The 27,739-nt window shown below is 42.7% G+C and overlaps 1 protein-coding gene across 7 annotated transcripts; it reads left to right on the top strand.

The window, feature by feature from the left end:
* LOC106601025 (signal transducer and activator of transcription 3) lies at nucleotides 1–27,739 on the top strand. Of its 7 annotated transcripts, none has more exons than XM_014192881.3 (23): nucleotides 1–246; nucleotides 11,058–11,207; nucleotides 13,539–13,875; nucleotides 13,976–14,057; nucleotides 14,283–14,383; nucleotides 16,886–17,037; nucleotides 17,284–17,442; nucleotides 17,678–17,770; nucleotides 17,908–17,967; nucleotides 18,086–18,115; nucleotides 18,232–18,325; nucleotides 18,417–18,464; nucleotides 18,634–18,717; nucleotides 20,088–20,186; nucleotides 20,370–20,505; nucleotides 22,274–22,326; nucleotides 22,431–22,525; nucleotides 22,794–22,933; nucleotides 23,095–23,313; nucleotides 23,495–23,537; nucleotides 24,334–24,396; nucleotides 25,696–25,793; nucleotides 25,915–27,739. In XM_014192881.3, exons 2-23 carry the CDS (start codon nucleotides 11,080–11,082, stop codon nucleotides 25,965–25,967), a joined length of 2,367 nt encoding a protein of 788 aa, XP_014048356.1. In that variant the 5' UTR covers nucleotides 1–246; nucleotides 11,058–11,079; the 3' UTR covers nucleotides 25,968–27,739. The 7 variants fall into 7 exon arrangements, with proteins under 7 accessions (XP_014048356.1, XP_014048355.1, XP_014048354.1 ...); XM_014192880.3 differs by having other exon boundaries at nucleotides 25,891–27,739; XM_014192879.3 differs by having other exon boundaries at nucleotides 14,250–14,383.

The following is a 27,739-nucleotide window of genomic DNA, read 5'->3' as shown; positions in this document are numbered from 1 at the left end:
ATCAACGCCTTCTTGACGTTTGTCTGCACTCCGGGTGGAATTGGACAACTAGCTGTCAGTGTGTACAGTATTGCGACATTGAAGTAGGCTAACGTTACTGTAGTTCCGATTGTTAGAAATACAGTTTGGTTAAAAGTTCTCGATTGTCCTGTACAATAAGACATTTCGTTCTGGTGGTTTAAGGTTAGTGCCTGGCTACGATTTGACGGGATCATTTTTCTGACACACTTTCCCGTGGACAGTAGGGTAAGTAGGCGGTCGCAGTTCCCTTTACTTTGTATTATTTATACATCATATTGTGGTTGGGCCATGAGAGTAAAGTTCTAAAAATGTGTTACACAACACATTGTAGTCGTGTGTGGTGGGCGAGCAGCATCAATGTATTATCAGATTGACAATACACTGCCAATTGGTGAATCTCACTCGACACAAAGTAAGTGGAGCTACGTCCTCCATGCTATTACATGAATCGCCAAAAGTTTAATCACACTGTTTCGTAAATAGATTAGGCCTACCAATCGTTGCAGCGGTTGTTGGTTCTACGTTTGCTTTCAAAGGATAGTATACGCCGACCGTTTATGCCTAATTATTGTGATGATGTGCTGGCCATTTCTTCAAAGATGATATTGCACATTTTATGAAGTTGCAAGTGCAACCATGATGGGATGCTGACTTCGGTCAAAGCCACATCCAGTGGTGCAGGTTTTGATGACCACTTTCATGTGGGCATGTCACGGCCATTTGATCCATCAAACGGTGCTTGGAAAGTCATCACGTCAACCATGCATGCCTCCAGGTTTGCAACAACCAGTCTACAGTTTGAGGGATTACAAACACACACAACCAGTGGCGTGTATTAATGGATGCCAAGGGAAGCCCAAAAATGAAAAATAATAAATCATTTATTTCGTCTATTTCATAATTGTCCGACGCTCAGCCTCTTGCGAATTGAATCTAACAGGAAGAAAGCATCAGAGCAAAAAATAAATAAAATAAAATAAAATAAAAGCATCAGAGCGATCAAAACAGTCTGGCCTCGCTTGACAAAAAAAGTATACGCAATTAGCCAATCAGCGTTGAGCTCAACTGTGAATGGTCCTGGCGCACCAAAAAAAGGTGTAATGGGAAGCCACGTTGGATTTGGAATCACTCCTATCTTGAATTGTTGCGTCTCGTTGGGTTGTTGTCCTCCTGTGGTTAGCCAGCAAGCTAAAATTGACCCTTGCCTAAATTAGCCATGGATGGAGATAGGGATTTGGACTTGTGGTTTTACTTCATTTTCAGTACTGGCCAATGATTATTATGCCGATTCTGATCCAACTATTAATTCATATATTGTTGTTCCCCTGGCCTTAGAGAATGGAAACTCAATATGTAGCTAGATGTAGAAGGTTAATGTTAACTAGCTAACGTTGCCCATGAATGGAAGTTAGGCTAGGGAGCAAGCATTTTAGCCAGGTAGCCTAAAATAAAAGCGTATTCTGTATGACAGTGATAGACTGTTTCGTCAACATGAAAGAGAGGAGGATGGCATTGGCGTTTCTCTACAAGGGGGGTGAGTAAAAAAAAATAAAAAATCTATTTGCACGAAGGCGTGCTCACACGCACACAGAAATCAGAACCATGGACAGCCACATCATATTTAGCTTACGTTGACTGGACTAAATTGTTTTTGGTATATTTTAGTTGTCACTGATGATGTTGAAATGGTGCTGGAATTGTGGAGGCAGCTACTGTTTACTTTGTGACTTGCGGTAACTCTGTGGTTTTAAGTCAATAGTTGTTTAGTGGTCCGAAAATGTCGGAAACATTAACTTGCTTGACCATGCTGTAGGTCATGTACAGTGAGGGGGGAAAAAGTTTTTGATCCCCTGCTGATTTTGTACATTTGCCCACTGACAAAGAAATGATCAGTCTATAATTTTAATGGTAGGTTTATTTGAACAGTGAGAGACAGAATAACAACAAAACAAATCCAGAAAAACGCATGTAAAAATAATTATTAAATGATTTGCATTTTAATGGGCGAAATAAGTATTTGACCCCTCTGCAAAACATGACTTAGTACTTGGTGGCAAAACCCTTGTTGGCAATCAGAGGTCAGACGTTTCTTGTAGTTGGCCACCAGGTTTGCACACATCTCAGGAGGGATTTTGTCCCACTCCTCTTTGCAGATCTTCTCCAAGTCATTAAGGTTTTGAGGCTGACGTTTGGCAACTCGAACCTTCAGCTCCCTCCACAGATTTTCTATGGGATTAAGGTCTGGAGACTGGCTAGGCCACTCCAGAACCTTAATGTGCTTCTTCTTGAGCCACTCCTTTGTTGCCTTGGCCGTGTGTTTTGGGTCATTGTCATGCTGGAATATCCATCCACGACCCATTTAATGCCCTGGCTGAGGGAAGGAGATTCTCACCCAAGATTTGACGGTACATGGCCCCGTCCATCGTCCCTTTGATGCGGTGAAGTTGTCCTGTCCCCTTAGCAGAAAAACACCCCCAAAGCATAATGTTTCCACCTCCATGTTTGACGGTGGGGATGGTGTTCTTGGGGTCATAGGCAGCATTCCTCCTTCTCCAAACACGGCGAGTTGAGTTGATGCCAAAGAGCTCCATTTTGGTCCCATCTGACCACAACACTTTCACCCGGTTGTCCTCTGAATCATTCAGATCTTCATTGGCAAACTTCAGACGGGCATGTACATGTGCTTTCTTGAGCAGGGGGACCTTGCGGGTGCTGCAGGATTTCAGTCCTTCACGGCGTAGTGTGTTACCAATTGTTTTCTTGGTGACTATGGTCCCAGCTGCCTTGAGATCATTGACAAGATCCTCCCGTGTAGTTCTGGGCTGATTCCTCACCGTTCTCATGATCATTGCAACTCCACGAGGTGAGATCTTGCATGGAGCCCCAGGCCGAGGGAGATTGACAGTTCTTTTGTGTTTCTTCCATTTGCGAATAATCGCACCAACTGTTGTCACCTTCTCACCAAGCTGCTTGGCGATGGTCTTGTAGCCCATTCCAGCCTTGTGTAGGTCTACAATCTTGTCCCTGACATCCTTGGAGAGCTCTTTGGTCTTGGCCATGGTGGAGAGTTTGGAATCTGATAGATTACTTCTGTGGACAGGTGTCTTTTATACAGGTAACAAACTGAGATCAGGAGCACTCCCTTTAAGAGTGTGCTCCTAATCTCAGTTCGTTACCTGTATAAAAGACACCTGGGAGCCAGAAATGTTTTTGATTGAGAGGGGGTCAAATACTTATTTCCCTCATTAAAATGCAAGTCAATTTATAACATTCATGACATGTGTTTTTCTGGATTTTTTTGTTGTTATTCTGTCTCTCACTGTTCAAATAAACCTACCATTAAAATTATAGACTGATCATTTCTTTGTCAGTGGGCAAACGTACAAAATCAGCAGGGGATCAAATACTTTTTTCCCTCACTGTAGCTGTTTGTTACATGCAATATGCTTTGTGGACTTCACTGGACAGAGGTAGATATTTTCTTTATTTTTACTATTTTCTACAATAATAGTAAAGACATCAAAACTATGAAATAACACACATTGAATCATGTAGTAACCAAAAAAGTGTTAAACAAATCAAAATATATTTTATATTTGAGATTCTTCAAAGTAGTCACCCTTTGCCTTGATGACAGCTTTGCACACTCTGGCCCCTTTTGCTTGATGATGGACAGCAGCACATGTAAGATAACCCATGTACCAAATAGCATACAATCCACCTATTTGTCATCATTAGTTGTTTACATATCATTGGCGAGTGACTATAAAACTGCAAGGTTGTCGCTGATGTTTCTTACTTGTCCCATGCTCTACTGACACTGCACCAGGAAACCCTTACCGGAATAAAGTAATGCATTTTCCTGGAATCTCTTCCTCAAATAATGTTTCCATTGTCCAATGTTCTTGTTTCAGCTTTTGCGGTGCTTTTATGATAACTGAAAGGTGTTTTTCTCTTGGTATTTCCTGAATATTTTATGTCTAAATATCATTGTTTAAATTGCTGTTTTTTCTTTTTTACCTGGGCCCAGATTATCTAAACATTTAATCCAGAACAAAATTATCCCGTCTTGTGTTTCCTGTTTAAAAAGACAGACAATATTTCAACCAAATGTTTTGGTATCATATAACATGATCTGTGTGTAGAATATTATGTGGTTAGAGATTTGCTTCCATTTTGTCTTAAAACTACATCCAAAAATGAGGACGGACCACATCGGAAGGGGGAGCAAAACACAGAATCATTTTGATCTGGAAAAACTGCGCCCTGGTGACTTAAAAGAAAAGCAACTGCTTACTGCATTGAGTCAGACTTTGATACTGTAGTGAGGTGTAGAAATGTGTTATACTTACTCCCTGCCTGAGTTAGAGAAATATGGGGTTTAACAGTTCACTGTGCAACAATAGTACAATGACAATGCTGGTTTTAGAAAGATACAGTAACATTATTATTTATGTTACATAGAAAATACTAGGCCCATGCCTAGTTATGGACAGGGCAAGAGGATGTGGCTGCTTTCATGGCCCTCATGACTGACGCTTTCTAGTAAAATTATCTTTAGCTGAACAACAGACTAGATTCCTTGAAAGGCTGATCCCACCTCCCATACTGTACAGTACACCACGCTCTTTTAGACAAGCGGTTGTCGCATGTCTAAACAATGTTTTTATGGTGTAGCCTACCCATAGTGGCTGCAGAGAGATACTGGTGATTTTAAATGAGTGCTGCCTTGCTTCAGTATGGAATGTTTCCTGTTCTTGAGACCTACAGTTCTCTCAACACAGGCTCAGTGAAAGTCAGTTCATGTTGACTTGGTTCTGTAGGCCAAGGCTGCAGAGATCCCTAGGCCTGTCTGGTGTTGTGCCACTGTTCACAAAGCTGTGTTGTTAACCCTGGTGGAGCTCTGTGTTTCTGTGGCTCTCTGTCGTCTGCCTGTGCATTCCACCCCACTCTCTAATGGGAATTATGGGACAAGTGCTGCTCAGACAAAAGCTCTGCTCTTTTCAGTTGTGTATGGAGAACTATAGCGAAGCCAGCAATCTTTATAGGCACTGGTAATGCCCACTTTGGATATGGTCTGAATCGAGTGGTGTCCTTTTCATTCTCTGAGTGTGACTGAGTAAAAAAAGAGTGGATTTCGACACCCAGCATCTCAGATCGTTCTGAAAGCATTTCTGTAGTTAGTAAAATATACGATTTAGCATTTCTAAAAAATAATTTTGTTAAAGTATAATTTGATCTCTGAGAATTTAAGCAAATTTTTTGCACCCAAATTGGCCATTTAAAATTTTTATTTTTTAATAAGATTCAGATAATAGTCAAATATAGTACCCAACACCAAACTTCTTCCTACCAATGAGTAAGACATGAGAAATCCCCCCCAAAATTGCAAAAAGCTACCCATGGATACAGGGTCCGGTTGAACAAAGGAAGTTTCTGCTTTTTAGTAGTTCATCTATCTTGTCACCTATATTTTATGGGTTTTGACTGGGTTGTCACCTGTTGCCAAAGACTTGTATGTTTTGAGGTACTGTAAATTACAAGCTTAGCTGTTGATTAACTAACATGGGATCCATTTAAGCCCATGCACTTTGTATGACTTGAGAAACTCCAGTAAGAGGAAGTTGAAAGAAAACAACAAGTAATTTAATGGGAAGGTGACAGTTTGAGTTTTGACACATGATGATGAGTCAGTTCAGCTGCTTTGTGTTGTGGTTTGAGTCTAGTTTTTGTACGTAGCACGATCTCACACCAGGGGTGTATTCTAGAGGTCGATCGATTTTATTTTTCAATATCGATACCGATTTATTGGAGGACCAAAAAAAGCCGATAGCGATTAATCAGCCGTTTTTATTTTTATTTTATTTTTATATATATTTGTAATAATGACAATTACAACAATACTGAATGAACACTTATTTTAACTTAATATAATACATCAATAAAATCAATTTAGTCTCAAATAATGAAACATGTTCCATTTGGTTTAAATAATGCAAAAACAAGGTGTTGGAGAAGAAAGTAAAAGTGCAATATTTGCCATGTAAAAAAGCTAACGTTTAAGTTCCTTGCTCAGAACATATGAAAGCTGGTGGTTCCTTTTAACATGAGTCTTCAATATTCCCAGGTAAGAAGTTTTAGGTTGTAGTTATTATAGGAATTATTGGACTATTTCTCTCTATACCATTTGTATTTCATATACCTTTTGATTATTGGATGTTCTTATAGGCACTATATTATTGTCAGCCTAATCTCGGGAGTTGACAGCGCAATGCTTGAAGCACAGCGAAGAGCTGCTGGCAAATGCTGGAAAGTGCCGTTTGAATGAAGGCTTACGAGCCTGCTGCTGCCGACCACCGCTCAGTCAGACTGCTCTATCAAACATCACATCATAGACTTAATTATAATATAATAACACACAGAAATACGAGCCTTAGGTCATTGATATGGTCAAATCCGGAAACTATCATTTCGAAAACAAAACTTTTATTCATTCAGTGAAATACGGAACCGTTCCGTATTTTATCTAACGGATGGCATCCCTAAGTCTAAATATTGCTGTTACATTGCACAACCTTCAATGTTATGTCATAATTATGTACAATTCTGGCAAATTAATTGCGGTCTTTGTTAGGAAGAAATGGTCTTCACACAGTTTACATCGATCCAGGCGGCCCAAACTGCTGCATATACCCTGACTCTGCTTGCACAGAACGCAAGAGTGACACAATTTCCCTAGTTAAAAGAAATTCATGTTAGCAGGCAATATTAACTAAATATGCAGGTTTAAAAATATATACTTGTGTATTGATTTTAAGAAAGGCATTGATGTTTATGGTTAGGTACACTGGTGCAACGACTGTGCTTTTTTCGCGAATGCGCTTGTTAAATTATCACCCGGTTGGCGAAGTAGGCTGTGATTCGATGATAAATTAATTAACAGGCACCACATCGATTTATATGCAACGCAGGACAAGCTAGATAAACTATTAATATCATTAACCATGTGTAGTTAACTAGTGATTATGTTAAGATTGATTGTTTTTTATAAGATACGTTTAATGCTAGCTAGCAACTTACCTTGGCTCCTTGCTGCACTCGCGTAACAGGTAGTCAGCCTGCCACGCAGTCTCCTCGTGGAGTGCAATGTAATCGGCCATAATCGGTGTCCAAAAATGCCGATTACCAATTGTTATGAAAACTTGAAATTGGCCCTAATTAATCGGTCGACCTCTAGTGTATTCAGTATGCCTTGCAATGGAAGCCATTTACCGTTTAAGAAGCAAACCAAACAAAACGTTTTTGCAACAGAATTACCGTAATGAATACCCAGGCAGGGTGATGCACCTGTTTCCATCAGTGTAGTGAAAGAGGAATGAGGAAAAGAAAGGCGACATGTCTAACATAGGAAAGTTAGAGGGCACCTCTACTCATTTCACATCTTTCATTTTCTCAAATAACCTTGTAATGTAGTGGACCCTCACAGCAGAGTTTAGTAGAGCCCTGGGACAACATGTCACTCTAGCCTAAGCTCTCTCGAAATGAGCAAGCCTTTGAGCAGGTATTCAACCAATATGAATATGTCACTCCATAATCAATACATCTCAATAGTTTAAACATCAATGGCCAATACATAATATATTTTAACATATCAGGAGACACATAGGAAAAACGGCCCTCAACATAGAACATACTAATTACTGAGCATGCAAACCTGCTAGGTATATGTGTGACCGACCCGGTCGCGCTGGTCTAAATCCGCGGTAGTGAGTGCAGAGCCCTATACTACATATCTGGTTTGAGAAGTTACCACGAAAGTGGCTCACCTTTTAAACTAGGCGCAGTGCTGTGAAAAAGTATTTGCCCCCTTTCTAATTCTCTATTTTTGCATATTTTTGATACTGAATGTTATCAGATCTTCAACCAAAACCTAACATTAGATTAAGAGAACCTGATTGAACAAATAACACAACAATTACATATTTAATTTATTTCATAAACAAAGTTGTGCAACACCCAATGCTTCTGTATGAAAATGTAATTGCCCCCTTACACTCAATAACTGGTTGTGCCACCTTTAGCTGCATGGCTCCAACCAAACACTTCCTGTAGTTGTTGATCAGTCTCTCACGTTGCTGTGGAGGAATTTTGGCCCACTCTTCCATGCAGAACTGCTGTAACTCAGCGACATTTGTGGGTTTTCAAGCATGAACTGCTCATTTCAAGTCCTGCCACAACATCTCAATTGGGATTAGGTGTGGATTAGGCCATTTCAAAACTTAAAATGTGTTGCTTTTTAGCCATCTTCATGTAGACTTGATTGTGTGTTTTGGATCATTGTCTTGCTGCATGACCCAGCTACGCTTCAGCTTCAGCTCACAGACGGTTATACTTTGACTCATCTGTCCATAGAACATTCTTCCAAGAGTCTTGATGATCAACCAGATGCTTTTTGGAAAACTTGAGTCAACTTTTTGGATGACTCCCATTATGTCTGGTGAAAACCAAACACTGCCTTCCACAGTAAGAACCTCAACCTCATGTGGTTTGGGGATGCTTTGCTCCCTCAGCACTTGGACGACTTGCCTTAATAGAAGGAACCATGAATTCTGCTCAGTATCCGAGAATTCTACAGGAGAATGTCCATCTGTCTGTAAGCTGAAGCTCAGCTGGGTCATGCAGCAAGACAATGAGACAACGTATTAGGGTACCTAAGGTTTGATTATAAACGTTGATTGACTTGTTTGGATAAGTTTATTGGTAACGTTTGGGATTCATTTTGTATGCATTTTGAAGGAGGGAAACCGAGTGAATTATTGACTGAAGCCAGCTAAACTGAGTTTTTATGGATATAAAGAAGGACTTTATCGAACAAAAGGACCATTTGGAGTGCCAACAGAAGAAGATCTTCAAAGGTAAGGCATATATTATATCGCTATTTCTGACTTTTGTGTCGCAACTCCCTGGTTGAAAATGATTTGTTATGCATTTGTGTGCTGGGTGCTGTCCTCAGATAATTGCATGGTTTGCTTTCGCCGTAAAGCCTTTTTGAAATCTGACACGGCGGCTGGATTAACAACAAGTTAAGCTTTATTTTGATGTATTGCACTTGTGATTTTATGAAAGTTTAACATTTATAGTAGTTTTAAGAAGCGCGGTTTGGCGGGTCATGTTTTCGGAGGATGCATGACTCGCCCTTCGCCTCTCCCGAGCCCGTTGGGGAGTTGCAACGATGAGACAAGATTAAATTTGGGGTAAAAAAGGGGGTAAAATACAACGACATCAAAAAGCTTTAGCAAAAGGAATAATCTTGTTCACCCTAGCAACATAACAAACAATGGCAAACATTTTGCAATTTGTCACAGGTGCTCTCCAGTGTACATCATCACAAGCTTTTTTGTGTGATCCTGTGGCTCATAACCTCTGCTTGCATTAGACAAATGATTTGACTGACTTTTCATCATATTTGTGGAATCGACTGGAGTTATAAAATGTTATTCATTGTCCTTATTCCAGTCTGACAGGAAGTGGACATGGTAAGAAAAGTACAGGGGAAGTAAACCAGGATTGCAATCAAATCGACCAATTTCAACACCAATACGAGCAGTAAAGGTCACAGGCAATTTAAACTCATTGTTTCACCTGTGTAGGACAAGAGGAAGTGACATTTTTATAAATGAGGATTCATCCCAAATGGTAACCTATTCTCTATAGTGTACTACTTTTGACTAAGGCACAAGAAAATCTTGCCATTTAGGACGCAACCCTAGGTTTCTCTGAAAAGCAAAATGCGGTTGGAGCGTGTTTGTTCACCTGTTATCCAATCACAAAGACCCAATTCCTTGGATAAGTTCTGTTATCTGAATCTGTCAGTGGAGCATATCAGATATGATGACGCAAAGATTGGAAGAAATCTCAAATCCCGTGATTTAAAATGTTACCCTGACTATACAGTTTGCTCCTGTTAATCTCTTCTGGATTTCCTTACATCTAGCCTACAGTACAACATGGTCTTGCTACTGTGTAGGGACTTGTTATCAGGACAGTTGTGGCCTAACCACCACCTTGCAAGTTATTGTGCATTTGAGCTACTAGGAGAACAATGTGTTCCTTCCTGTGTCCAGTAAAATGAGAAGGGTGGCAGATGTTTTCTGATGACTGTATGATCTCTCAGGGCTGGGGTTGCTCTGTAGTTCTCTACCTTTCACTGGTGCTAATTAGGATTTAGTCAAGGCTTTAGGAAGTACACTGTAATGTAGGAAGAATACCAGACCTGGGTTAGCATGGCTGCTCAAATAACTCACTGAAATCATGACCGCTGTTAGTGGAAAATCACTCACTTTGAAAATATAATTACACTGTTACGGAAGGAATGAGGAGAAGCGACATTTTTGTGCTAACATGCAGACGGTGTCGTCTGCATTACATGGCCTACATAATTAAATGGTTTGTTGACGATGACAACAGTGACATTATATTCTACTGGTGATGAATATCAATGACGTGGTTGCCGTTTACTTTGAAGTCTGAAAGGTTTTCTTGTAATGCTGAATAAATCTGCTAGTATCAGACCTGGGCTGGAGGGACACCACAAGGTTTCTGTCTGGCTCACCTCGCCCAACGAGGAGGCCAAAGGCCAGGGTTTATTTTGGTCTGTGTTTCTCGGTGAAAGCTGTGTGTTGAGCTGAACAGGATGTCTCTGTGTGTTTATAGGAAGCTGGCTGAGGTACCATCAGATACTTTGTCTTCGGTTTCTGAGATTTTCCTGTCAGGGCGAATATGACGTGTCTATACATGCTTTCATCAGATTCAAGACAATCGGAGTTAGAACAAATCAATTGATCAAGTTATTGGAAATGTTTCAAAATAGAGACATGCAGTACGGTGGCGGTTTCGTCCTGCATTGGCTAGCTCTCAAGAGCCGATCATTGTATCAACAGACCACAGCTGTTCCCCTCATTAGTATCTAGTTTCCTTGTGTCTTCCTTGCTTTCCATTTCTCCCTCGAACTGTTTCCTCGTGTGTGTCCTATACAGGGTTGTGGAGGCAGCCGGCAGCATGGCCCAGTGGAACCAGTTGCAGCAGCTGGAGACCAGGTATCTGGAGCAGCTGTACCACCTGTACAGCGACAGCTTCCCCATGGAGCTCCGGCAGTTCCTCGCCCCCTGGATCGAAAGCCAGGACTGGTGTGTATTTTCCTAGTTCCTGTGGTTCACATCACTACAGAATGGGTACCTAGTACCTACAGTTCACTAACACCACTGCTGCTGGCAACACTCGGCAGGATGACATGGCTCATTGTTGTGCTTGCTCATTCTGTTGTTAGTAGTGGGGGAGGAAATATGTCATCCGCTCAGGCTCATTGTTTTCAAAAATGTTGACTTTAGTCATCAGTGTGACATTGATTTTCCTCTACAATCATTTTGATTTATTTTGAAGTAGCAACAACAACATTACAGCTAGACTGTTAGCTGGGAGCAACACACAGGAAATGATTGTCCTAATTGGCATCTCATGATGGCAAGTTGTCAGTTCTGCTAGGAAAAAGGGTAAATCCATATGAATTCAATAACATTTTTTATAGCACCCCTTTTGATTCGAACAAAACCTTCCATACACATTTGCCCATTGTAGAAGTGCTCAGAAAGTGACTTTTTGGACCTGAATGCCAAAACCTTCAAGAGATTAAGGTGCTCAACGTTGAGTTATTTTGCATACCCCACCATACCATGAGACATGTCTTCATCACTGGAAAAGATCAACGGTTGAGATTAATATCATTTAGAAGTTTACGAACAGGGTTGTCAAACTGTTTTATAATTTATTTATTTTTTATTACAGAATCACATATGTTGTAGTTTAGACCCTATTTTACATAATCTGAGGTGTTTGTGTTGTGCCCACCATCAGTTGAGACACAACATGCTGTTGAATACAGGGTGGGTGTCATGTTTTGGCTGATAAATGTACTAAAATGAGAATCAAATAGACATTTAGACTTTCAAATAGTACCACAAAGATGGTTGGAGATCCATATATCAGAGAATGTTGACTTGAATGGGAATATGTTGTTTTACATGTTAGGCTACTAATCCTCCGTAGGAAATCTATTGAAATCATTGAAGGATAGATAATATTATAGACATGACCCGTTGACATTCGACGGTGGGTGGACCGGCGACCATCTTTGTGGTCGTAATTAGAACTTAAAATGGCATTTTAATGGTGTACCAGCTACAGCTAGTCTGAAGGGATAGGTCCATTCTCAGATTTGTTTTCTATGATTGAAATCACACCCACCCTGTATTCAACAGCATGTTGTGTCTCAACTGATGGTGGGCACAACACAAACACCTCAGAGGATCTAAAGTAGGGTCTAAGCTACAACATATGAATAAAATCGGAGTTTACACGGTTTTAGATAGACGTTAAAGATAAAAAAAATATTGGTTTTATTAATAAAACAAATAAAATAATAAACAATCGTTTGACAACACTTTTAAATTATATCAAACTCAACCGTTGATATTTTCCATTGATGAAGACATGGATGTCTCATGGTGTGCTGGGGCATGCCAAATGGTTAAACTTTGAGCATGTTTTGGCATTCAGATCCAAAAAGTCACTTTCTGACTGCTTCTTCCATTGGCAGACATGTATGGAACGTTTTGTTTAAAGCAAAAGTGATGCTGTCAAAAAGGGACTTCAAATGGATTTACCCAAAGCTATTTCAGTTCCCAAACTTCCTTGTTACTGTAAAAGTCTGTGCTCCTTATGCAAATATCTTTCAATCTTTCCTGCCAAATGGTTCTTAGTTTCATACCAAAGCAAATTAGATTCACTGGGTCATATTTTCATATATAAAGAGATATATCATGGATATCAGTGCATTCGAGAAAGTAGTCCGGCCCCTTTCCCTTTTTCCACATTTTGTTACGTTACAGCCTTATTCTAAAATGGATTAAATAAAAAAATGTCCTCATCAATCTACATGCTCCCCATTCAACCTGACAGAGCTTGAGAGGATCTGCAGAGAAGAATGTGAGAAACTTCCCAAATACAGGTGTGCCAAGCTTGTAGCGTCATACCCAAGAAGACACAAGGCTGTAATCACAGCCAAAGGTGCTTCAACAAAGTACTGAGTAAAGGGTCTGAATACTTATGTAAATGTGATATTTCAGTAAAAAAAAGTATGTACTTTTACAAACCTGCTTTTGCTTTGTCATTATGGGCTATTGTGTGTAGATTGAGGGGGGGGGGGATAACAATTTAATCCATTTTAGAATAAGGCTGTAACGTAACGTGATCTGAATACATTGCATTCAGAAAGTATATCATATCTTATCTGTGGATTTCTTTTTTACAATTTGTTTGACTAATAACTAGAGATATGAACATTATTAGAGGCTAGGTTGTTACTATAGGTTGTTCTCAACACCCTACCTGGTTAATTAAATAAAGATAATAAAAGAAAAAAGCATAAGCTTTCGCTAAACCACTCTATATGCTCTATGCAGGGCGTACGCAGCGAACAAGGAGTCCCACGCCACGCTGGTGTTCCACAACCTGCTGGGGGAGATTGACCAGCAGTACAGCCGCTTCCTGCAGGAGAACAACGTGCTCTACCAGCACAACCTGCGGCGCATTAAGCAACACCTGCAGTCCAAGTACCTGGAGAAACCTATGGAGATTGCCCGCATTGTAGCCCGCTGCCTCTGGGAAGAGCAGAGGTTGCTGCAGTCCGCCACCACCGCCGCACAGGACGGAACGGCGTCTCACCCGTCTGGCACTGTGGTGACGGAGAAACAACAGATCCTGGAGCACAACCTGCAGGACATCAGGAAGAGGGTGCAGGTGAGACTACATGTTTAGTCCAAAGAATATGTGGTTTTACACAGGCATATTATTTAATACCTCATTTGATTGACATGCTTTGCTTGTTACTTTGCTATAGGATATGGAACAAAAGATGAAGATGCTTGAGAATCTCCAGGATGATTTCGACTTCAACTACAAGACCCTTAAAAGTCAGGGTGGTAAGTTTCACTTTTAATATTACATAAAATTCAATAAAAAGAAATATAGAATATTATCGGAATTTATGGATAGGATATGAGTCTGTTAGAGGCTCTAATTTTATACTCTACTACTGTTTATTTTGCTTGTTGTTTTGAAACTCTGACCCACCATCAAATACTACCAAATATCACTAACTCTTAAATCTACAGATAACCCACCCAACTCCTCTCCTATTTGCTCAGAGTTGTCCCAGGACATGAATGGGAACAGCCAGGCGGCAGCCACCAGGCAGAAGATGTCTCAGCTGGAACAGATGCTGAGTGCTCTGGACCAGCTCAGGAGGGTAGGGCCCTTATACACCCCTCCTTAGTGTCCATCTGACCCTACATCGTACACCCCTTCTTGGAGGGTCCTAATACCCTGAATCAGGATAGTCAGAATTTCTGTGATAAGTAGGCTAGGCTAGTTGACATTCTGCTCGAACTACATACAGTAGTTGATTTTGCTGATTTTGTACGTTTGCCCACTGACAAAGAAATTATCAGTCTATAATTTTAATGGTAGGTTTATTTGAACAGTGAGAGACAGAATAACCACAAAAAAATCCAGAAAAACGCATGTCAAAAATGTTATAAATCGATTTGCATTTCAATGAGGGAAATAATTATTTGACCCCCTCTCAATCAGAAAGATTTCTGGCTCCCAGGTGTCTTTTATACAGGTAACGAGCTGAGATTAGGAGCACACTCTTATAGGGAGTGCTCCTAATCTCAGTTTGTTACCTGTATAAAAGACACCTGTCCACAGAAGCAATCAGTCAATCAGATTCCAAACTCTCCACCATGGCCAAGACCAAAGAGCTCTCCAAGACCAAAGAGCTCTCCAAGGATGTCAGGGACAAGATTGTAGACCTACACAAGGCTGGAATGGGCTACAAGACCATCGCCAAGCAGCTTGGTGAGAAGGTGACAACAGTTGGTGCGATTATTCGCAAATGGAAGAAACACAAAAGAACTGTCAATCTCCCTCGGCCTGGGGCTCCATGCAAGATCTCACCTCGTGGAGTTGCAATGATCATGAGAACGGTGAGGAATCAGCCCAGAACTACACGGGAGGATCTTGTCAATGATCTCAAGGCAGCTGGGACCATAGTCACCAAGAAAACAATTGGTAACACACCACGCCGTGAAGGACTGAAACCCTGCAGCGCCCGCAAGGTCCCCCTGCTCAAGAAAGCACATGTACATGCCCGTCTGAAGTTTGCCAATGAACATCTGAATGATTCAGAGGACAACTGGGTGAAAGTGTTGTGGTCAGATGAGACCAAAATGGAGCTCTTTGACATCAACTCAACTCGCCGTGTTTGGAGAAGGAGGAATGCTGCCTATGACCCCAAGAACACCATCCCCACCGTCAAACATGGAGGTGGAAACATTATGCTTTGGGGGTGTTTTTCTGCTAAGGGGACAGGACAACTTTACCGCATCAAAGAGACGATGGACGGGTCCATGTACCGTCAAATCTTGGGTGAGAACCTCCTTCCCTCAGCCAGGGCATTGAAAATGGGTCGTGGATGGGTATTCCAGCATGACAATGACCCAAAACACACGGCCAGGGCAACAAAGGAGTGGCTCAAGAAGAAGCACATTATGGTCCTGGAGTGGCCTAGCCAGTCTCCAGACCTTAATCCCATAGAAAATCTGTGGAAGGAGCTGAAGGTTCGAGTTTCCAACCGTCAGCCTCGAAACCTTAATGACTTGGAGAAGATCTGCAAAGAGGAGTGGGACAAAATCCCTCCTGAGATGCGGGCAAACCTGGTGGCCAACTATAAGAAACGTCTGACCTCAGTACTTGGTGGCAAAACCCTTGTTGGCAATCACAAAGTCATGTTTTGCAGAGGGGTCAAATAATTATTTCCCTCATTAAAATGCAAATCAATTTATAACATTTTTGACATGCGCTTTTCACGATTCTTTTGTGGTTATTCTGTCTCTCACTGTTCAAATAAACCTACCATTAAAATGATAGACTGATCATTTCTTTGTCAGTGGGCAAACGTACAAAATCAGCAGGGGATCAAATACTTTTTTCCCTCACTGTACGTGTGTGCAATAAATTACATAAACCTGCATATTTACATGTTTGTTAAATAGTAAGCTATAGAATTGGGTTAGTCATTCCCTAATTCTCAGCAGCAAGCTCAAACTGTCTGCCCCAAGCAGCCTGCTTCCCTATCCGTTGCAGCCCCGACATAAACATTTGGACTCAGCAGCAGTACCTTTCACTACACATGCAGAGATCTGTGATATGTGTGTTGATATTAATGTGTGCTCGTTCATTCATTTTCAATTAAGTTAAATTAATTTTCATGCTGCTGTTAGGCACTAGATATTTATGAGCAAGATGAGGAGGGTGATAATAGCTGTCAAATTTTGGAGACTGTGGGGCTGGGGACTATTTAGTTTAAATTTCCCTGAAGCCAAAATGGTCAAATAAATGCACTAATCATGTTGTCTAACATGATAATCATCCTAAGAATCGTGTGCAAGATATAATCATAGCCTTGACGTTCGAGAACCGGGCCAGCAATCGGAGGATTGTCGGTTCGAATCCTAGTGCTGGCAGGGAGTAAGCTGGCAACCGGTGGGTTGCTGTCATCAATATCTCCGGTGCAAGGAACTTAACCCCCTAAACTGCTCATTGGGCACTGCACTGCGGCTGATGTCCATCTCGTGTGGATTAATAAAACATATCTTAAAAAGTAATTCCAGAGCCCCCAGAATATCACTTTAACACTGGTTATATCAGTATCTGAAGGATGTGCTGTTGTCCCTCTCTGTTGTAGCAAATCGTGACTGAGATGGCAGGGCTGCTGTCAGCCATGGACTTTGTCCAGAAGAACCTGACAGATGACGAGCTGGCTGACTGGAAGAGGAGGCAGCAGATTGCCTGCATCGGAGGACCACCCAACATTTGTCTGGACCGCTTGGAGACATGGTCAGTTACCAATTAGTAGCCTTTACTTTCCACGTTAAAATCATTTTATGTGCCCTCCCCATGACCGTACACTATCTCCCCCAACACTCATGTAGAGTAAACGTCAGAGTGGCGAAGAAGGAGAATTTGCTGTTATTGGTAGTCAATACAAGACACCATAATATTAAATTGTAGTTCCAAATTTGTTTAACAAACAAAGTAGCACTGCCATAATGACTGACCTAGATTAACCTTTGTGACCTCTAGGATTACTTCCCTGGCTGAGTCTCAGCTGCAGATCCGCCAGCAGATCAAGAAGCTGGAGGAGCTCCAGCAGAAGGTGTCCTATAAGGGAGACCCCATCATCCAGCACCGGCCCGCTCTGGAGGAGAAGATAGTGGACTTGTTCAGGAACCTCATGAAGAGGTGGGGAGCTTCTCTTTTAGCTTCAATATCTATCACATGTCCAGATGGTTTGGATATTTATTATAGGACCGAATTTGCATAATATTCAGATGTTTTGGATAGCCTTTGGCAAATATGGAGATATTTTGTCATTTTATTATGATGGGCATTAGATGAGGCTTCAGAGTTTTGTCTATCACAGACTTCCACCATTGTGCTCTAATGCACCGCCTCTTATCTGGTCATTGTGTTGCAGTGCGTTCGTGGTGGAGAGGCAGCCTTGTATGCCCATGCATCCAGACAGACCGCTGGTCATCAAGACAGGTGTGCAGTTCACCAACAAAGTCAGGTAAGAGGAGCTGTGGGACAACTCAATGCCACCAGTTGATGACTGTTTAATACAAAAACTGCCTTATTTCATGTCTTTGGCGTTGCTTTATGTGCTCTCACCAAGTGTTATTTTCCAAATCTTTTCCCTCTTTTCAGATTACTGGTGAAGTTTCCAGAATTGAATTACCAGCTGAAGATCAAAGTTATTATTGATAAGTGAGTTTTGCCTGCCTTGCGTCCGTCACTCCCACGATCATGTCTGATTTGCGTAGAACACAACGATCGACTCAGTCCCAGGGAAGTTGTGAATTGACCTCTATTGTTTGTTTCTCAGGGAATCTGGGGACGTGGCTGCCATTCGAGGGTAAGTGACTTCTATGTTACGTTGAAACCCTTTGTCTCCTAAGCTATCAATCTTAGAATGTCCCTTTTGCCATGGAGCCTGTGAATAACCTACCCTACCTACTCTACTTCTCCCAGGTCCCGAAAGTTCAACATCCTAGGTACCAACACCAAGGTGATGAACATGGAGGAGTCCAACAATGGCAGTCTGTCAGCAGAGTTCAAACACCTGGTGAGTGTCTGTCTGTTAGTCAGTATCGTGGTGAGTCTAGTGTGGTACTGTACAGTATGTTGCTTGACTGATAACTGCCCTTCTCTTTCAGACCCTGAGGGAACAGAGGTGTGGCAATGGTGGCCGGACCAACAGTGATGTGAGTCCCACACTCAATCTTGAATGCTCCTTTTCTTATGGTGACTGATGTAGCTATACTGTTAACTTAAACTTATCTTTTGGGGAATTGATAGTACTATTGTCATCAGTATTGATAGTAGCAGTAGCATCAATCGACCTATAACCCTGACTGTCCTGTTCCTCCCTAGGCCTCCCTGATCGTTACAGAGGAGCTCCACCTCATCACCTTTGAGACAGAGGTCTACCACCAGGGCTTGAAGATCGACCTGGAGGTGAGACCTAGCTCAGCTCTCTACCTGTGTGCACACAGGCATCTTGGAGAGTTGCTGTTGTGCTTCCTAACTCCCAGGTGGTCTTTGTCAAGTCTCATTATGGCGACACCAAACACTCAGCATGTAGTCCCCTAACTCCACCTTAATCCTACGTCAGCAGTAATTACATGGAGATTAGATATTTAAGGCCACGAGTTAGCTCTAAGGCCACGAGTTAGCTCTAAGGCCACGAGTTAGCTCTAAGGCCACGAGTTAGCTCTAAGGCCACGAGTTAGCTCTAAGGCCACGAGTTAGCTCTAAGGCCACGAGTTAGCTCTAAGGCCACGAGTTAGCTCTAAGGCCACGAGTTAGCTCTAAGGCCACGAGTTAGCTCTAAGGCCACGAGTTAGCTCTAAGGCCACGAGTTAGCTCTAAGGCCACGAGTTAGCTCTAAGGCCACGAGTTAGCTCTAAGGCCACGAGTTAGCTCTAAGGCCACGAGTTAGCTCTAAGGCCACGAGTTAGCTCTGCCACACACGTGAGCCAATAGTCATTATTATTAGCTTGATGGTGTCCTAGGCTTCCAGGGGCCTGCCTCTGCTCTCCCCATGCACAGAATAACAATGAGCTTATTCAGTAATCACACTTGTTCTCCATGCTTCCTACTGTTGCTTCTCCTCGCCCAATCATCCCTCCCCTCAATCCCCCGGCCAGTGGAGCGTGTCCAGGGGTAATCCGTCTCTGACCCGCTTTACACCTCCCTTACCACCACCATGGTTCCTCCCTCTGATATCACCGTAGCTAGCCCAAGCCTCCTGCTGGGACACAGGAATCATTCATCTAATGGTTATGTCCTGCATGGCTTAGTGCTTTGTGTTGAGCTCAACACTGCGGCGATGCCCCACCCTGAACACAGCAGTGTGAAAATGCATTAGCCAGGATATTTAACACATTAGCATTGAGAAATGGAGGGAAATTAGCGTGCGTGCGTTTGAGAGAGAGGGTTTGGCACTCCCACGTTGTGAAATCATTTATCACAACACTCCGTCTTCTATAAACGACACCATTTAGCGAGGCGAGGGGTGCTGCTGTGTGATTTAAGACTTCATTCTCAGTGAGGGACTAAGCACTCCATGTCTCTGCCATCTCACTCAGAACATGGACAGCTTTTCCTCCCATACGGCCGACTACTTTGTCACAGAAATCCCAAAAAATAATAGAATTAAATAAATGTATTAAATGGCATTTCATGTCAGACTTGAATAGAATGACCGAACAACCTAGGTTAGTTTTGAAAGCCTGGCAAAAGGTGCTTCTGCTCCATACGTATATCCTAATTGAGCCTAGGTCCAGGTTAACCATTCTTCATGCGTTTTCTCTATGGTCCATTAGACCCATTCTCTACCAGTGGTGGTCATCTCCAACATCTGCCAGATGCCCAACGCCTGGGCCTCCATCCTGTGGTACAACATGCTGACCAACCACCCCAAGGTAAGACGGCTATCGCCACCTCGCGTTAGACCGCTCTCCTGTAACTTCTGGCCCCCAAATACAGTCTCATTGATATCATCTTTACTGTCTCATACATTCTTTGCATTGGCATCTGTCTTGGAGAGGGTTAAAATGTGTGTGAAATCCACCTTGACCTCCTCTTCCTGTTGTCATGTCCTATAGAATGTGAACTTCTTCACTAAGCCTCCGGTGGGGACGTGGGATCAGGTAGCGGAGGTGCTGAGCTGGCAGTTCTCCTCCACCACTAAGAGAGGCCTGACCATCGAGCAGCTCACCACCCTGGCTGAGAAACTACTAGGCGAGGAACCTTTCTGTCTGCAACTCTACCTTCATCTGGATTGGATGGCTCCATAGCAATAGAATGATGTCTATCACAGAATATTGAATGAGAGTCGGAATGAGTGTCCACTCCAGTAAATATACACTGCTCAAAAAAATAAAGGGAACACTAAAATAACACATCCTAGATCTGAATGAATGAAATAATCTTATTAAATACTTTTGTCTTTACATAGTTGAATGTGCTGACAACAAAATCACACAAAAATAATCAATGGAAATCCAATTTATCAACCCATGGAGGTCTGGATTTGGAGTCACACTCAAAATTAAAGTGGAAAACCACACTACAGGCTGATCCAACTTAGATGTAATGTCCTTAAAACAAGTCAAAATGAGGCTCAGTAGCGTGTGTGGCCTCCACGTGCCTGTATGACTGCCCTACAATGCCTGGGCATGCTCCTGATGAGGTGGCGGATGGTCTCCTGAGGGATCTCCTCCCAGACCTGGACTAAAGCATCTGCCAAGTCCTGGACAGTCTGTGGTGCAATGTGGCATTGGTGGATGGAGCGAGACATGATGTCCCAGATGTGCTCAATTGGATTCAGGTCTGGGGAATGGGCGGGCCAGTCCATAGCATCAATGCCTTCCTCTTGCAGGAACTGCTGACACACTCCAGCCACATGAGGTCTAGCATTGTCTTGCATTAGGAGGAACCCAGGGCCAACCGCACCAGCATATGGTCTCACTAGGGGTCTGACGATCTCATCTCGGTACCTAATGGCAGTCAGGCTACCTCTGGCGAGCACATGGAGGGCTGTGCGGCCCCCCAAAGAAATGCAACCCCACACCATGACTGACCCACCGCCAAACCGGTCATGCTGGAGGATGTTGCAGGCAGCAGAACGTTCTCCACTCTTTCTCCAGACTCTATCACGTCTGTCACAAGTGCTCAGTGTGAACCTGCTTTCATCTGTGAAGAGCACAGGGCGCCAGTGGCGAATTTGCCAATTTTGGTGTTCTCTGGCAAATGCCAAACGTCCTGCACGGTGTTGGGCTGTAAGCACAACCCCCACCTGTGGACATCGGGCCCTCATACCACCCTCATGGAGTCTGTTTCTGACCGTTTGAGCAGACACATGCGCATTTGTGGCCTGCTGGAGGTCATTTTGCAGGGCTCTGGCAGTGCTCCTCCTGTTCCTCCTTGCACAAAGGCGGAGGTAGCGGTCCTGCTGCTGGGTTGTTCCCCTCCTACGGCCTCCTCCACGTCTCCTGATGTACTGGCCTGTCTCCTGGTAGCGGCTCCATGCTCTGGACACTACGCTGACAGACACAGCAAACCTTCTTGCTACAGCTCGCATTGATGTGCCATCCTGGATGAGCTGCACTACCTGAGCCACTTGTGTGGGTTGTAGACTCTGTCTCATGCTACCACTAGAGTGAAAGAACCGCCAGCATTCAAAAGTGACCAAAACATCAGCCAGGAAGCATAGGAACTGAGAAGTGGTCTGTGGTCACCACCTGCAGAACCACTCCTTTATTGGGGGTGTCTTGCTAATTGCCTATAATTTCCACCTGCTGTCTATTCCATTTGCACAACAGCATGTGAAATGTATTGTCAATCAGTGTTGCTTCCTAAGTGGACAGTTTGATTTCATAGAAGTGTGATTGACTCGGAGTTACATTGTGTTGTTTAAGTGTTCCCTTTATTTTTTTGAGCAGTGTATTTCTATGGGTGGTCTATATGGCATCAATGCCTACTAAATGTGTTTGTGTCGTTTGTCTAGGGCCGTGTGTGAACTACTCTGGATGCCAGATTACCTGGGCCAAGTTCTGCAAAGTATGTTCTTGCCCAATCAGTCTCTATTGATATGTTGTTATAGCTATCTATCTGTCGTAAACAGCTTCACAGTTTGAATTGATTAGTTCCTCCTTTGTCCTCAGGAGAACATGGCGGGTAAAGGCTTCTCTTTCTGGGTATGGCTGGACAACATCATTGACCTGGTCAAGAAGTACATCCTGGCTTTGTGGAATGAAGGGTGAGAGGTCGCTTCTGTTTGTTTACTGACTTGTTACTGGAACAGCTGGGCAAAATCCAAGTTGGAGGGAGTTGAGTTCATGACATTGAGATTATATGAGCACTGCTGAGAACTGTAATACTGAGCCGTTGAACCCTAGATAGCGGGAAACTGGATTGAGGAGGAGTACAGGTTTTAGGGTTAATGCATAAGTGTAATGCAGTTAAATTGTATTTCTCTGTCTTATCCGGTGTTAGTGACAATAAAAATGTCATTTTTCTCTCTGCAGGTATATTCTGGGTTTCATCAGTAAGGAGAGGGAGAGGGCCATCCTGAGCCCTAAGCCTCCTGGCACCTTCCTGCTGCGCTTCAGTGAGAGCAGTAAGGAGGGAGGCATCACCTTCACCTGGGTGGAGAAGGACATCAGTGGTAAGAGGACAGTGTGTTAGGCTGGCTGGCGCTCTGTCTTTGTCGCTTTTCTATTGTGCATGTCATTTGGTCTTTGTCTGAACTAAATAATGTGCAACATAATCTCATTATTGCTCTTGTGACATGGTTTCATATCCCTCTCATTCTCTCTGTGTCTGTAGGGAAGACTCAGATCCAGTCGGTGGAGCCGTACACCAAGCAGCAGCTCAACAGCATGTCCTTTGCGGAGATCATTATGGGATACAAGATCATGGACGCCACCAACATCCTGGTGTCTCCGCTGGTCTACCTCTTCCCAGAGATCCCCAAGGAGGACGCCTTCGGGAAGTACTGCCGACCGGAAGCTGCTCCAGAGGCTGAACTCGGAGACCCGTGTAGTAGTAAGTCAATCAGGAAGTTTAACATATTGTCATGAAAACTGTCGGATGAGTTAATGGTAGAAGATCTGGAAGTACCTCCATAATGAATACTTCTTTACTGTTTTGGAGGTTGATGCTTTGTGAGATGGGGAATATTTTGATCTGTGTGTAAGTTAAAAGGTGTTTTGGTTTTCTCCCACAGCCATTCAACCATACTTAAAGACAAAGTTCATCTGTGTGACCCCGTAAGTATCCACTTTCCTTGAGAGCTGTTAGTGTTCAATTCCCTCATAGGAGTTAATGCTCCTAAGTGACTTCACACTAGTTTGTGTAATGGAAACTGGGACAGTCATGTTGCAATTTTTTACAACTTTTTTCTTCTACATAATGTTTGAGTGTCCTCCACAACATCCCCTTGTTGGCTTCTTGTAAGGGTGGGGAGGGTGGGAGTTTTACCCTGGAAGAGATCGTTCCTATATAGTCATCACCAACAAACTGACAGACGGATTCACTATTAGTCCGTGTCTTTCCCTTATTTATACAGTCATTGGTCTGGCCTGGGGACAGTAGAACAGGAAGCACAGGACTGTAGGCAGGCAGGAGCAAAGTGTACACATCTCTCTAGACAAAGCAGAGTGGAGGAACCAAGTAACGATCCCCAGACAAGCATACAGATCACTTTAATACGAATCGCTCAACACTAGTAGAACCAAAGAGAAAGCTTTCCTTGTACTTCTAGGGGGAACAGACAGAGTGTGTGTGAGGTGTTCTGAAGCCCATGCAGTGCTCTCTATTCTGGGACGGAGAGGGTGTGTATGAGTTTAGCAGAGGGATCAGAAGGGTGTGTATACTGGCTAACCCAGGGGTGGAGGTACTGTTTTCGGGGGGGTGTAGCAGCGTTGGAGAGGTTTGCTCAGTGAGAACCTGACCTGTCTCTGTAGGATTAGATGAGTATGTGTACTACATAGGTAGAGGTGTCTGTTTAGGTGGAGGGGGGTGTTGGAGAGGTTTGCTCAGTGAGATCCTGACCTGTCTCCGTAGGTGCCCTTCCGTGTTCATGGACTTTCCGGACAGCGAGCTGCTTGGGAACGGGATATTCCCTGGGTAGGCAGTGGGGGGGTGGCATGTAGAGCTGTGTGTGTGTGTGTGTGTGTTTCTCTACTTATATGTGTGAGACTCAGACAAGGAATGGAGTAATAAGTCTCTCGGCCTCCCTCCCCCGTTTTGTTTCCAACTCACTGACACTCTCTTTGGTTCTAAACACCACAACATCTTCCAGTCATATTGTATGCAGCCATTTTGAGTTGGGTTCATTCTACTCAAACATGGCTTCCCTTTCCCAATCACATCCTCAGTAGATCATTCACCTTTCAAACTCCATTTTAAGTCTACGTACTGGTGTCATGACCACTCCATTAAAAATCAGTCCAGACTGGCCATGTTTAGTTTACAGCTTGATAATGGCATCAAAACGGTCTACATTTCAGTCATTATGAACGGGCTAGAACAGCAGGAGGGGAGAAGAGGCTGTGGATTGATAGGCTGTAGACTGAAGTTCTCATTAGAAGTGCCTTCAGTGGAGATGAACTCCTAAAGCCCTAACGTTGGTCCTTCCTTTAGCTCTCCAGCGTGGGAAGTTGGTGTCCCCTTAATTGGGGAGGACAGGCTCGTGGTAATGGCTGGAGCCGAATCAGTGGAATGGTATTAAATACGTCAAACACATGGTTTGATGCCATTCCATTCGCTCTGTTCCAGTCATTATTATGAACCGTCCTCCCCTCAGCAGCCTCCGCTGTTCTCCACATGTGACTTTATAGTAGTAGGTTGTTGTGAGACGTCATTGCACTTTTTAGAATGGAATGTCTGTCAGGGGTGTAGAGGGTTATGGTGTGTTTCTGCCCACTGGCCTGCTCTAACAAACTAGATTGTCTAGAATACTTGTCATTAATATTCCCACTAACTATCCCAGCATCCTTATGTGACAATGTGCTCAGTGCTGCCCCCAAGAGGAGACGTTGTTTCTCTCTCTCTCTCTCATTCACACATCTACTGCTCTCCTTTCCCCCTTTCTTTCTGCTACTGTCGTCTAACTTCAGTCATTCGTTTGCCACTGGGAAGCACATTGACACATAGTGGCTGAACTGTCCTAACCTGTCACTAATCTGACCCAGTCAACACTGAACTACTTGATTCATGTATTTAAACCTGTAATAATGTTGTGTATTGTCCTTTTCTATGGTGACATAACAGCAGTGATGATGATGATGAAAATGACTTGCGCACTGGAAGTAGACTGACAGTTAGCTAATCGCATGTGGTAAAAAGGACATAGACGTCTGTGTGTGACTGTATGCGTGTTAACATGTAGTCTTGGTGTCTCTCTCTTCTCCGGGATTGTTGCAGCACTAACTCTGGTAACACCAGTGACCTGTTTCCCATGTCCCCTCGCACCCTGGACTCGCTGATGCACAATGAGACTGAGGCCAACCCTGGCCCAATGGGTAAGTCCTAACACACACTAATACACACGCACACACACATGCACATACTCGTACTGTGCTTGCATGTGAGGCAAGTTTTAACTTGTTTTAATGGCAGCCCTCTTGCTTTCTGTCTTCCCAGACTCCCTCACTCTGGACATGGAGTTGAGTTCTGACGTGGCGTCACCCATGTGAAGAGACGAATGAGCCAGACTAATTTTAAATCTTTTAACTCCCCGTTTTCTTAAAAAAATATATCATCCACAGGTACCTCTGTCCCATATTGTGAAAGGGAACAAGATACATTACATTTAGCCACTTGTTTTGTTCTTTACCTTTCACCTTAACGCCTAAAAACACACCTACAGCGTCATTGCGCAAAATGGTACGCAGAATCATCTGGATATGTGTGCAACAAAAGTTCAACATTCACCTTCTGCTACCATTTCTGTCAAGCCATCGACACATACAGTTTGATGCATACGTTAGGTAAAGGCAAACGCAGCGTTCCATTGGAAAGGAATGTACTTTTGGTGTACCGAAATGCAATGGCGCTATCGGTGTGATCGAGGCGTTGGTGTCAATGTTTCGAAAAGCCATGTCTCACTCCCTGTGGGTGTTTCACAAAGTACCTTATTTCAATTGTAGATTTTTGAATACAAAAGTATATTTTTGTTTCCTTGACTTTCTATTAAAATGGGTTTGATATCAACCTTCATTTATGAACCAGCGCTTTTCTTTTTATAAGACTGTCTAAAGAGGAAGATTTGCTGTCTAGCTTTTCAAATATAATAAGTTATTTGTTAGCTTCATAGTTCTCAATGACCTATTATATGATAACCTTTTTGGTAGTCTGTCTGTCTCCCATGTCATTCTCTATTGAAGGGGACACTTGTATCTTTATTTGATTGAGAAATATCCTGGTCCATTATTTCCGATTGTATCTTATTCCTTATTACATATTACAAAAAACCTGTATCTAGATTCTCACTGTAACACAATGAGTCAGTAATATGATGTGTCTGTAAAAACCAAGGAGATGAGAACCAAGGTGACCAGTGAATATGTGAATGGCGCTAGTTTTTGTTTTAGGTGTCTGAAATGGCATTGATAATGGCAGGATATTTCTCTGACCTTCTCTCCTGTCTCAGCCTGGGCTCAGCCCCACTCTCAGCTGGCAGGCAGCATGTCTCAGTTGAAGGGAAAATACTGATTCCTTCCCTGGATTGTAGAGCACGTTGATGTTTGTCATGAATCTTGCCTTGAGCAATTTTCACTAGTTGGACCAGCTGCAAATTCAAAATTGGCGATGTAAAAATGTATGAAAAGACAAATTCACTTTTTTTCCTTAATTTAAGGTTGGGGTTATCAGTGTGGGTTAGGGTTAGGTTTGAAATCTGATTTTATGACTGTGGCTCTGCCAGTTAGTGACCACTGCCGAGCTGCCTCCAGGACAAGATTGATGACAATGAATGCCAACCTGTTATTGTAGATAGAAATGTACATTATTCTTTGGTGTTTTGAATTCATACATACCCCCTTGTCATAATGAGAATACCATTTGTTGTTTTCATTAAACCATAACAATGGAGATTATCATTGTCGCAGTACTGCACTAGTCTTTGCCTAAATGGTGTATGTAGTGCCTTTCTCATACCGTATGAATGATTTATTTTAAGCTAACACTTCTTGTATGTGTTGACTTAGTTTTTTTTGTAATTTGCATAATGTTAGTATCAGTTTCAAGTGATATTTCACTATTCTGTTTGACTGTATAGGCGCATGATGTGATGCCACATCACACACACCACACTTGTCCATCACTTCCTGACTTAAGTGCTCAGTTGAATTGGTAATTGAGTTCACTCTGTAGATGTTATTTGAAAAAAGATTACTGTAAATGATGCTGTAATTAATCTTATATTTGTTTAAAAATCATAAAAACCAAAAAATGTGTATCTCATGGA

This window comes from Salmo salar, chromosome 03 (genome assembly GCF_965601325.2).
Source record: "Salmo salar chromosome 03, fSalSal1, whole genome shotgun sequence".
Lineage (NCBI taxonomy): Eukaryota > Metazoa > Chordata > Actinopteri > Salmoniformes > Salmonidae > Salmo > Salmo salar.
The sequence above is the reverse complement of the archived record's forward strand: the minus strand, read 5'-3'. Positions and strand labels throughout refer to the sequence as shown.